The 13,276-nt window shown below is 39.9% G+C and overlaps 1 protein-coding gene across 4 annotated transcripts in view; it reads left to right on the top strand.

Annotated features, from left to right (window-relative positions):
• ARHGAP15 (Rho GTPase activating protein 15) overlaps positions 1–13,276 on the top strand; it is a 332,166-nt gene that overhangs the window by 300,650 nt on the left and 18,240 nt on the right. For all 4 annotated transcript variants that reach the window (XM_038182038.2, XM_072040669.1, XM_038182039.2 and 1 more), the window contains one exon: positions 7,080–7,185. In XM_038182038.2, the coding sequence (XP_038037966.1) occupies positions 7,080–7,185 (106 nt within the window). The remainder of the gene's footprint in view (positions 1–7,079; positions 7,186–13,276) is intronic.

Here is a 13,276-nt window from a genome sequence, read left to right as displayed (position 1 = left end):
GGGCCCGATCCCACCTCTTGCTGGCAGTGCCAAAGGCGCCGGTCACAGGGAGCGAAGTGGGAGTGCAGTCGGTGGGAATTCTGCCCAGGGAAAATGAACAACAGCTGAATAAATATTACAGGATAAGGCCCCGTCCTTGCGATCGTTCTGCGAAGGTTCCCACTCAGCATCTCGATTTTTGTACAAGACGAGATGGGCGAAAGGCACTGCTCCCCCGTCCCCGTGCATCCCTCCAGCCTCCTGCAGTTTCTTTCTGTCCTGAATTGCTGATTATTGCCAGGTCCCCAACAGGCAGAGGTGAGGGCCAAGGGACCCCAACCAAAACCCATCCTCAGCTCGGTGCCCTGCCATGTTTCCACCCCTCTGTGTAGCCAAAGTAGTGATGGGCCATCACTGTGATAGGGATGGGCACCTTTTGCAGAGCACCCATTGCCAAAAGAAGGGAAGGAAAAAACCTGCATATAAAATAAACAGGATTCCCAATTTCAAAATACATAAAGACACCCCAATCAGTTCTAGAAATTAACTTAAATTAGGATTTGTGACCTTACAGCTGCTGTTTGTGTATCCGAAGGCAATTTTTAAAAGTGTGAGCAACTATTTGTGTTTCCCTGGAAAGGAGCGCAGGTTAAGCATCGCAGTGCCGTCTCTCTGCTGGCTCTAACTGCTGCTGGGGAGGTGCGTTACGGCCTCGAGTTGTGCATTTGCAGAGAAAATATCACACCGGCCAGATGCTCAAGTCTGCTCTTTCTGTGCAGAAAACCCCACGCACGGCGAAATACCAGGAAAGAGCTCGGCACATTTTTTCCGACGCTTGGTAGAAGTTAGCAGCGAAGCACGATCATTCCAGTTGGGATCAGACGAGCCATTAGCCATCAAAGTCCTAAGTCTAATTAACCCCCAAAAATTGACTGACAAAGATCATTCCTCTTTTATGCTGCCTAACTGGTTGTATGTACGCCGGGCATGCAGTACCTAAGTCAGATGCCGCTTTGTTATAATTAGGGCAGCAAATTTTGTTTTCTGTTTGGTACTTGCTGTTACATATTGCATGTAATGTATGGCACTGTTAAGGGAAAAAAATTGGAGTCAAAGTGCCTGGAAAGTTAGGTCTGCTCTGTAGCACTGTGAGATTGTTGACATCTGCCGAGGTTGGAGAGCTCAGTAAGCAGGAAATGGGGTGTCACTCTGAGTGGTAGTTTACCATTATCCTGGCATCCTAATGAAGTGTCTGCAGTGCACAGAGCTTCTGGATGGCATCTTAACGCACGGCTAAGCAAAAGCACTTCTCTCCTTGTCACTGTCATCCATCTGCCTGCACCCTACTGTAGCCAATGGGATGGAACCATGCTACAATGTGCTATAAGCCATTTAGAGTTGCACATTGCATAATCAGTCCCATCAAATATGTAAAAAATGACTATTATTGGTTATTTCCCTCAAACTCCAGCACCTGGAGTTTGATCCATTAAAGTTTAACTTTTTTAAGTGCTGCTTTTTCCCATTAATTCCACATATATTTTTGTTAAATGGGACTGAGTTGCAGACTCATTGTCCTGGGTCTTGCTAATGGATTGCAAAAGTTGTATGAATATTCATTGCAAACTCCACTTTATATGGCATAGGATGAATTTATCAATTGCCCATATAGAGAGGTCTCGTGCAATTCTCATTTTCTTTTGCAACATCTAGTTCTGAGGCATTAATCAAAAGTAAAATCAATTTGGATCACAAATTGGTTATTTTCCTTATAGCAAACATTAGTTAGTTTGAATACTTTTTATAGATTTTTTTTTAAAGCAAGAAAATATTTTACAATGTATCTTCACGAGACAATTGCTAGTGTGCTGCAAGTGATTAAAATTGGGACTTTTATGTTGCATAGAGTAGCATTAAAATATCCTGACATTGAAAGTGATACGGATAATTTATATATACGCATATACATATATATGAACATAAATATCCGTGTATTTTACCCAGCATGACTTCCAGAATATGAAGACTTAGCAAATGAAAGCAGACTTTGGGGCAGTTGACACCCCTAAATAAAATAAAATAAAAAATCAAGCCCAAAGTGTACTGTCTTTTAAGTAAATTTTCATTTCCTGATAACACCAAAGCTATCAAGGACTAGGGTTAAGCATTGTGTGGCAGGGCCAGCTTCTAAAATGGGCAGAAGCGAGATGAATTGGCTAAGTCGGGTGTTTATTTATACAAACAAGAGGGCAGAACATAATTTAGTTGCATCAGGAATTTTTCACAGACATTAAAACTATAGCAAACATAACAGCGGGGATGCTTGCACAGCAGCACAGTGGGGAAGCTCACAGAGCGTCTGCCCACACTACGGCTGGCTGTAGCCAGCGCCATAAGTCTCACAATTTCATTAGCACTCGAAAATCCACCTAACCCACTCAGTTCCGATTAAAAAAATAAAAGAGAGAAAGAGAGAGAAAGAAAGAAAGAAACCAAAAAAAGCCCCAAACAAGGCCTGTCTTTTTCTCGGTAGCTGAATCAGTCGTGAAATGTTGGAGAAACTCTTGGCAGACAGCTTTTTGCTGTAGCAACAGTGTATGACGTTTTAACCACAGCAGAAATCTTATCCAAAAATGCAAAACAAGGTGAGAAGAGCCGTGTAAGAAAACAAGAAAATCGTACTATTAAGACCAAAAATAGATTAGGTGAGAGATCAATAGTTTGATATTTTATGCAGAATCATAAATCATTGTTTTTTTCAGCAGTTCAGATGTGAGGCTTGACAGCATAAAAAGAAACCATGGGTCGTGATAAAATTAGGCATTAATGTGAGCCATAAATGCCATTTAACACTAAACATGCACAAGCAGCTGAAATGCCTGGTAAAGGGAAATGGGAACTATAGTAAAACTATACAAAGTAAGTCAGACATGAATAATGCAGCAGGTCTGAGGAGGGTCACGGGTCAGCCTCCAGTACCTTACAAAATAATGAATGCATGTCAGGTTAGAGACATACATCCCTTCCGAGCTAACGTGAGTTATTGGAGATAAACCTTGGACTTCCTGTTCTGAAACAAAGTGGCTTGTTGTAAACATCTACGTCCATTTAAAATTAATGATTAAAAGAAAGATTCAGTGGGATTTGCTTAAGTATTCTTTATGGACATGAGTGCTAAAGGTTACTTTCTTCATTCATTTTTACCCAGCCACTGTTAATGTTACAGACACATCATGTTTTCTTCTATGCTCAAATGTTTATCCAAAGCTCATTTGCAAAAGCGCTTATATAATATTAAGTGTTTTTTCAATGCATTCTTCATTTAAATGTAAACAAGAGAGCATCTCCACTGTGTTGCGCTGTTAAAGGGAGCCAGCCCTATTTTTAAAGACAGTAACCCAAATTCTAAATATACATTCTATGAAAATATTACATAGAATACCATCTGCGATTCACTTCAGAGTATCCTGATCTGCTGAAATTATCACCTACATCTTTCATATTTTGCCTGAAAATGCAAAAAGGATTAAATGTCCTCTCATTCTTCCTTTTATAAATGTGATTATGACTAAATTTTTCCTTTTGAAATCTTCACAGGGAAAGAAAGTCTAACTTCCCAAAATAGGAATCTTCTCCAGAAATTTTCATCAATTTTCACAATAAAAGAGCATGATGAAATATACTAATATTTCACTTTATCAGAATTGGTTTCTTCCATTTCCTAGTCATAGAAGGGAAATTTAAGAGCTGTTCGTAGTGTTTTCCTGTCTTTGCACTGCGCAGTGCTAGGCTTCAGAACACAGCACAGAGGGCGATACCTTCTCCATGGCTATTTATACAAACCCATGTTTAAAGATTTTCTCCCTCCATTTGAGCATGGTAAAGAGACAACCTCAGGAAAAAAAAATTAATAAATAAAAAAAATCTTCCTGCTTAGGAATCTGAAAGGAGAAAATTTCTATGAAATTGGGACTCAAGGCTTTACAGAAGGAAAGCAAATGCATAGGTATTGCAACTGAAACATAAGATCTTGCATCTGATCTGTTAAATATTCCATCAACAAGGTCAAGAGTAAAGACAAGCCCAGCCACTAAAACTGAAGTGAGAGTAATCTTTAATAAAAAAATGAACAGTTTATCCTTTTCACTTTCTCAAATGAAATTCTTTTATACTAGAAGAAAATCAACTGTATATAGCTTTTTTTTTTTAAAAAAAAAAAAAAAAGAGAGAGAGAAAAACAAAACAACAACACAACAATATCAACCATTTTAATGAAAGAGTACCCAATATTTTCATGGAACTATAAAAGGGAGCGAGAATAAGTGTTATGGCAAAAAGCCTGGGCTCAGCAGCTTTGTGTGGGAAATGGTGAAATGTGACTGTGATTTATAATGAGAAAAGGTATCTACAACATACAATTTTCTACCTAGCTGCAAATAATAATTCATAGTGATGTCCCTTCCAGATAAAATACCTTTGCAATGTAGGACTCATGTGGTAAAATGATCATGATAAATGTCAGACCAGTGCAGGTAACGGCTTTACAAACCATTAAGATTAGCTGGCTCTTTTTTTTTTTTTTTTTTTGATGATAACAGTAACCATGCTGTGACTCGATGTGGTAATAATATCTCAGTACTGATAAATGCCAGAGCCAGGCAGAGGTGTTTATCATTCCCAGTTCAGAAATGCTGACTAAAGTTACCACATGTTGCCTGTTTTTCTTCTTTTACAATAGACTAACAATTAACAAATAAGCTGATTCACAAAATAATTTTATGTGAGATTTCTGTGGATTTTGTACTTTAGCACCTAGCTAAACCTCTCTTCTCCTCTCTGTCAGTACCTGTGGCTTTGGTACATTGGGCCCTAAAATGAAGTTATATATCCCTGGCATTTTTTCACTAAATAATTTCTTCATAAATTAATACTTTTTATTTATTTATTTGACAATTATATCTAATGAGATTCTGTTGGGAAGGTAATTACCAAGCTGATATCTTTGTTAATTGGCACAGTGAGCAGAGACACTTCCTTCAAAAGAGCATGATAAACTTTTACTGTGTTAAATTTCCACACAATTAGTCTGTAATGGACAAACAGTGACCTGGTCTAGTGGGTGACATCCCCACCCATGGCACTGGAGGTGGAACTGGATGGGCTTTAAGGTCCCTTCCAAGCCAAGCCATCATACTATGGGTCTATGATCCTATGATTTCCTTCTGCTGAGTTTTTCCCAACATCGGTGTTTCAGTCTTACTGAGGTCCATTGAACTTTCATGAATGAAAAAAAAAAAAAAAATAAAAAAAATAAGTTGAGTTAAACTTTATTTGAAAAGTTGCAGTCAGCAACAGCCAGGGTAGCCCCAATCTAAATATAACTTGTCTGGTAATATCACAGCATGTGCACACACCATGCCACACAAGTAAATAGCCATCAGAATTTGTCCTCGTTTCTTACAATAAATTCACTTCTGCACATTTCAAGTCATTTTCATTTGTAGTTTCAGTTTTGGACAGATCCTCCATAGGACAAAAATAACCAGTACTAATGGCTTGTGGCAGAAAAATCAAGGGATGACTGGATTTCAAGACTGTGGGGACTTCTGCTGTTCAGAAGTTGAGGCTCTTTATATGTCAAACCAGAGCAAAAGTAAAATACACAGACATTGTACTCTTAATTTGTGTGTAACTTCATCACAACTACTGTTAATTGCACAACTTTCTATAAACTAAATCCATGTGAAAGATTTTTATTTTTTTTTAACTGGAAAATAATACTCATGCAAAGTTCATGCATTAACTACTTTGAGCTTTTGTCTCTCATATATGCATATAAATCTTCTAATGATAGATAATATCTATGTATATCTGCATGTAAGAAGTATTATTCTCAACAGGAAATAGGAATACGGGCTGAGGAAAGAAAGAATGCTGTCCTACTAATAACTCTAGCTTTTAAATTCAGTTCAAGTGTAGGAAAATTTTGCTTGATTTTTTATTTTTATTTATTTTATTTTATTCTATTTATTTATTTTTGCAGGAGTGGGTGGGAATCTTTGCATCAAGACACTAATCACCATGTATGCTTATGTAGCACCTACTGAATTACAGGAATTCAATCCTAAGGTAGTGCTAGGGTAATAAGAATATTAAAAAGCAACTTATACAATGAACGATAGGTGATAATTAAATCATAGACTATAAGATCAGAAAAGAATTCTCAGGTTATCTAGGGCATGTAACAAGCAAGATGTTTTCCCTACATCAGACCTACTGGCACCTTATCTAATCTGTAGCTAAATGAAAACACAGTTGTATATGATTTTGCTTTAGTTGCAACATCTTATACAAATCGATGCAAAAATCAGTCAAACCTTTTCCCCAAAACTATAAATCATGCAAAAAAGCAGGAAGGTTTATCTTAACAAAAAGGATAGCAATGTTCTTATCGCCTCAAAAGACAGTTTAAAGCCCTTAGTTCTGCATTCTTTTATTACTAATTGCAACTTTGAAATACAGATTTTTACCTATAGAAATTACAGCTGTAATTTTCTAATACCTGGTATTAGAAAATAACTGCACTGAAATAGCTTTTTGAAAGAATTGATCACCAGAAAACATGAGTAAAAAGAATAGGAAAACATTTTGTATTCTCAGTCTGGTAGGGTACAATGTACAATAAAGGACAACAAGAAGTACATAGGAAGAGCATCCAGCACAGAAGTTGGATCATTGGATGAATATAATTCCAAAGTGAAATTCCATTTAAGATATGGGTCTCTTACTACTCGGGGGTCTTAAAGCTTAGGATGACATTTCAATGGTCTAATACAATAAATGAAAAGCATAAAAATATGGTTCTGTGAACCAGAAAATGCGTCCTTAAGAATCAGATATATATTTTTTTTCATCATTATAAGTTACTCTTGCTCTCTGTTAAGACTGAAGGTATGATACATTCTGTTTTTAAACACGTATTAATGATGGCTTTTCTTGTTAAGATACCAGGTAGAGTACTGTGCAAAGTAATATCCTAATATAGCACTAAAAGTATTAAAGTATTTTTTTCTCTCTTTTTTATTTTTTTTTTCCTTTAGAAATCCCAGACAATGCCAGTCGCATTAAAGCCATAAGGACCCTGGTAAAAAAGCTCCCTAGGCCAAACTATGACACAATGAAAATCCTCTTCGAGCATCTAAAGAAGTAAGTAGAACTCCAGTATGAAATAATTGATAATTGTAAAAGGAATGTGTGTGTGGTGTCCAAATCTTATTGCAAATGTCATCCAAAATACCAAAGATAATTACATTCTTTGGCAAAATGAAGCATGATTTATGACATCTATGCATATCCTATTTCTGCTCAAGAAATCAGTGTCTGTAAGCGAAAGCCCAAATTTTTCCTCTGCTAGAACATGGAACAGTTGTTTTCTTTGCTGCAGTTAGGCACATCAGGATTACCCATGAACAGGTGTATTGAAATGGCAAATTCAGCTTGTTACAGTGTGCAAGTTTGACTTTTTCCAGCTACAGACTTTTGGATCACCATGTTTCTCCATCCAGGTCTGTAATGTTCAATTTGCTTTATGGTTCTCATGATGTGCTGAGGCATGTAGTGACAGAAAAACACTTACCTAGGAAAATACATTACGAGCTCTTGTACCTCCTGAGGAAGCTTAAGATGACACAGAATGTCTAAAAAATAGCGATGTGTGACTTGGAAGTGCACCTCTGCTCTCCTAATGCTGCTGAGATACAGCAGAGACAGAGAAACGACACTGTGCAGATCCACCTGATAATTCCTCTGTGGTTTCCACACTCCTCGAGTTCAGTTTGTAAGAGGTGTCAGCCCGCAAAGTCAACCCACAATCTTAACGTTCACTTTGGGTTTTCTTCTCCTGTTTTGTGGCATTACCATTAAATAGTACATAGACCACGTGCTCACTCAAGAACAAACCTGGAGCTGTGCTGCTGTGCAGAAGTGGCAGACCACAAGATCGGGGCACATGAAGGTTAGGGTGCTGTTCCTCCCCTCTTGGCTGTCCTGCTGTTGAGAATAACTGCTGCCATTTTGCCACAGTCACTTTTCAGCCAAACAACCCTTAAAATTGAAGGGGCTAGGCAGGACTGAGGGCCCCATGCAGTCCCTGTACACAGAGAAGTATTTCATCGCAGGAATGATATAATGAATGAATAATAATGACTCCAAATAAAAGACTACTCCAAGCTTATAATGAATGATGCCTTTATACTGACCATTTCTGCTGCATTCTCCTGACATGTACACATAATAGATGTAGATCCTTTATCTTGTTGTGCAGCTTCCAGCTGAAAAGGCAAAATGAAGTCCATATAGCTGTGGGAATGTCCCCATTTAATTAAGCAAGGAAAGATTTTAAACAGTCCCTAGAAGGACTGAGTTTGCCCTTGCAGAAAAACAGTTTTCTATGTCTTCCTCTGATGTACCCTGCGCATGCATCCTCTCCTTTAGTGGGTTATCTAGAGAAAGCTGAAAATTTATTACTGTCAATGGAGGAATAATAAGGGAAATTATTTCCTGGGAAGAACCTGAGTGCAAGAAGTGGGTACACAGTGTCAGAAGACCTGTGCCATATACAAAATTTACTGCACCATATGTGGCATTGATCCTAACCTGAAGAAAGTTTTGTTACCATGTCTTAGGGGAAAGATATCAGGTATACACAATAAGTCTTTGATCTTATAGTTAAATCACTTGATTGAGACTCTGGAGACCTGGGTTCTGTTCTTGGCTTTGACCGGATGTTCGGTGTGACCTTGGGTAAATCATTTAATCTCTCTGTGCCTTGGTTCCTTGTTTACAAAATGATGATAATGCTTCCTTTGTCTGCCTTGGCTTTTTAAAGCATAATCTGTTTGGGACAGCAATTGTTTCCTGCAGTGTATGTATAGAACAACAAAGAAACCTGGACCAGGACTGGTGTTTTTTGGGGAAAAAATACAGATAATAAATAGCAATACTTCACTATACATATATTCGCAATACCTGTATTGACTACAACTCTGTAGAAGTGGTGGGAGGATGGCTGTACTGTATAAATAACTGTGTGTGTGCTTACCAAGTGCATGGTGAAGCCAGAGTTATATGGATGCAAAACAGTGGCACAGAGAGATGTAGGGCAGGAAGATGTGATATTTAAGCCATTTGGAGGTCTGAGCATTACGGGTGCAATCTTCTAAGTCTCTCTGAAGAAGGTCGGCCTTCTGTGTCACGCCAACATGTACCCAGGGAAGGACAGGACTTTGCTCTGTCAGTATGGAAGCAGTAGCAGAATAGATACTGTAAACACCAAGAAACAGGGAAAAGCTGGTATGTTGTCTTGGACTTGTCAGTGGGGAAGCCAGGGTCCAATCTGAATGGCCCCATGGCTCCAAAAGAGAGAATAAAGAAGCATACATACATGGTTATTAGTCACAAAATGTTTACATTATGAAACTAAAGGCAATGCACATTTGTTTAAATTAACCTAAGAAACAAAATTATCTGGCAGAGATTACAAAATGGAGAATTATATCAGTTTTAAGGAGATTTCTAGGGAGTCTTTTCCTAGGGAGAAGAGTGGTGCCAATGTGCCCTGTGTGCCAGCCTCATCACAGATCCGCACCTTGTGCCACCAACTTCAATCAGCGAGTTTGCCCAGGGCAAGTTCAAGACTCCAAATATTTAAAAAAAAAAAAAAAAAAAAAAAAGTAGACTGGTTTCATTACAGGCATATTACTGCTGTTTCTGTATTTGCTCTTGGAGACTTCAGCAGCCTTCTCCCAGAATGCTGCATTCATCCCAAACCACCGCATACAGCCAGGCTGCTCCGTGGTCCCACCGCAGTGCTTCGGGCTGCAGGAGCGGGTCCAGATCAAGCACACGTAACAATGTGAAATGCACTTCAGACGGGTCCTTCTTTAGAAACCCAGACAAAGCAGCTGATGAGAGAGTCTGTGAGAAAGGCCTGGCAGCAGGGATTAACACCGGTGCCATATATCTTTCTTGAACCAAGCCCTCTGAAGTTGCAAGAAGTCGCAGCGCAGTGCATGAAACCCACAGGAGGGGGATTAAATGCAAAGCCTGGGGTTGCAGTACCTGTTCTTTTAAGTATTTTGCATCTGACGGAAAAAGTCCCCTATTCATCTTTTCATGAAATTTATCCTACTATCATATGATACATAAACAGAAGAGACGAAATAAGGGGCTGAACAGAAATACCGCATACCACTTTCCGTCTAATACCATAACAAAATGTTTTATTAGGATCCAGGCTGAAAATAATTGGACCCAACTATTAGGTTTTTAATACCTCTTCCTGAAGATGAGCTATTTGAACAAATATTATATCTTATATATGAAAGAAGGAAACAAACAAACATACAAAAAATGAGTAAGGATTTTCTCAAATAAAGGGCTACAGAAAACAGCCTGTTCTACCTGCGGATGTTTAGACAGCATTTACCTGCTGTATTAGTCCATATGTTTATGTTGCATGGATTTGTGAAAACAGAGCCACACTTCCTCAGGACTGCAGCCCCTCCTGTTACTTATTACAAATGAGCTGAACGCAGTTACCAGATAAAAGTGACAGACCCTTCTGGTCCCGTTTTGCAGGCACACACAGGCCATCAGATGATGCAGAAACCTTGCTCTGGCTCTGTGCACAAATGTGAACAGAGAGCAACCCATCCCTGCCCAATAAGTCAGTATTTGTGGCCAATAATTCACTCACACAAATCTAATCCAAGCAAGCCAGAAGGAGGACTTCCCTCTTTTTCCTATTTTATGATCAGTGCCTTACCTGCTTTCACAGCAGCATCTTCAGGTAGCTGTTATGCACACGTTGGGAAACTGAGGCACAAGGGGTTATGAATTAAAAAATGAATTAAAGACTTGACATAAGCCAGCAGTACAGTCAGAAAAAAAAAAAAAATAAAAAAAATTGAGGGTTTGGTGTTTTGTTTCTGTTTTTTGGTTTTGGTTTGGTTTTTCTTTTTTGGTATGTTCCAGGTTTTGTTGTTGTTGTTGTTGTTGTTTTTTTAACAGAGGCCTCTGCAGAAGCACAAAATCTTCTTTTTTTTTCCCCATCCCCAGTGCAAGAGGCAGTGGGGGTGAGGAGGCTGCCGGCACCCTGGCTGTGTCCCCTGCGCCATGCTCTGAGCTGGCGCGGGCGGCCACAGCTCTGCTCCAGAAGCTGTGTGCCTGCATTATCCAGCGCTGTGCCTGAGCTAATAAGCTGTGCTTATTAATGTTAAATTAATGAATCTCAGCCTGCTCTGCTTATTAGGTTGAGCTCCGTGCCACCGCGAGGCAGCTCTGCGGCTCCCAGACCCGAGCTGTCTCACATCTGACCAGGCTGGAGCACAGGGCAGCCAAGCTCGGGTCTGCACGTACCCATCCGTGTAGACATCCCTGCAAGGGGATGCACTGCAGGCAAAAGGCCCTCTCATGCTTATTATTTTCCCGCACAAAAGCAGGATAATACGTGTTATTTACCAAAGTATGAAATGGATGTTGAAATAATTAAACGGGAAGACGGGGCCAGCCTGATGCTACCGCCTCTCTCCCTTACGTGGAAAGCACTGAACCCAGATGCCCAACTGTGGAAGATATTCTTCCAGCAGCAGCATCTGCCTCCTTGGCAGGCACTTCAGGCAAGTTGTCTGGGGAGCTCTGCAGTTGCCTCTTGGTCTATCACGTGGATCTGTTACTGTGGCCTATCTGGCTGCCTTGTCCGGGCAGAAGCCAATTCCTTTTGATTCACCTTTGAATCCAAGAAGCTCCATTTTTGTTTTGCTCCATTTTTCCTGTGCAGCAAGACGTTTTCAGATGTCATCAGGGCTTTCTGCCCTTCTGGGGAGAAAATGGTGATTTCCTTTCTGACTGCCTTCCCCCCAGAATTCATCACTCGTAACTGCTTGTATCCACTTTGCTGCAAATAAGCTCCTCATCAAAACTACAGCTAATTATCCAAGATATACCCACTAACTGCAATAAAGGAAAGTAGTAACTATTCCAAGATTCATGCTTTAGCTGTCTTCCCCCCGTGTCCATTGCTTCGTGACCAGAGAAAGCATCCCAGCTGAAAAACTGAAGCACACACATCCCTCAAAGCTTGCAACACGTGGCAGCTTCATTCTGCAGAGCACGGGCTCTTTTTGCAAGCTACGTGCAACTAAACAGACTTATTTCTACCTATTAAAGATTGGGGGAAAAAAAGAAAAAGCCATGCATAGACAGAAGCCCACAATAGCCTGCACACCAGGCAGCGATGACAATGTGATGACAAGTCCAGCAGCAGTACCCAGAGTTCTGAGGGTAAATCAGAAAATAAAGTTACAGCATGGCAGCCAGTAATGCTAACCAGGGGATGTCTGCAAACTTTTTTTTTTTTTTTAAGTTGGTGGAGGAAAGCTGTAGCAAACATATGTGATTTTCACTTACTAAACTATGTGTCATATCAGCAGTTTCAAGCAGTCTTATATGTTAAGCCTAGGCTCGGGAGAACCCTTCCTCCACATGGCAGAAGAACAGATTACATTAAGAACTGTACGAGCCTTATATGAAATAGAAATAGAAGATAAATAAACCAGCTAAAAGTTATTTAAAAGAAAAAGCAAGACCCAGAATGGAAGGTCTATGCGACAAATTTCTATGTGGGGAACCTCAAAGAACTTGTGAGAGTCTATGACCCAAAGCGTGCGATGGGCATTTAGATTTTGCTCCCAGACAAATGCCCAGATTCAGGCATGTGCAGAATTACAAAGTTCTTAAATGAAGGCATGAGAAGCAAGGAATGTTTCCTGAAATTATGTCCTGAATTGGATCTTTCTTTAGAGTCAGACAGCTCATGAACTGCTCTTGCTCTTCAGCTACAGGACAGCAACAGGGAGAAAAGCTGAGCCTTGTTCACACACTTAGGGAGCAGCTACTAGAAATGCGAAGAGGAGAAATGTCCTCTCAGCAGAGCAAGTGGGTGGCTGGCCAGGGCAGGGTGGCACTCAGGCACCCCGACTGCCATTTAAAGATCTACATGAAGCAAATTGATCGCTTTCTAGCTTGAGAAGAGCAAATGTATATTAAGACATGCTCTTGCGCATATGCTTTTCTCTGTTTCAGCTACAGGAAAGATTCAGAAAGGGCTGGACTGAGGCCAATGCTTGTCCCATTTACTGCAGCTTCCTGGGGTTCATTCTGGGGGAAAAGAGAAGAGAGAAACCTATTTCTCTTTGCTGAAGTGCACAGTGGTCTACTAAACTCTCCCCTTGTGAAT

The sequence above is a fragment of the Anas platyrhynchos genome, chromosome 7 (assembly GCF_047663525.1).
Source record: "Anas platyrhynchos isolate ZD024472 breed Pekin duck chromosome 7, IASCAAS_PekinDuck_T2T, whole genome shotgun sequence".
Lineage (NCBI taxonomy): Eukaryota > Metazoa > Chordata > Aves > Anseriformes > Anatidae > Anas > Anas platyrhynchos.
The sequence above is the reverse complement of the archived record's forward strand: the minus strand, read 5'-3'. Positions and strand labels throughout refer to the sequence as shown.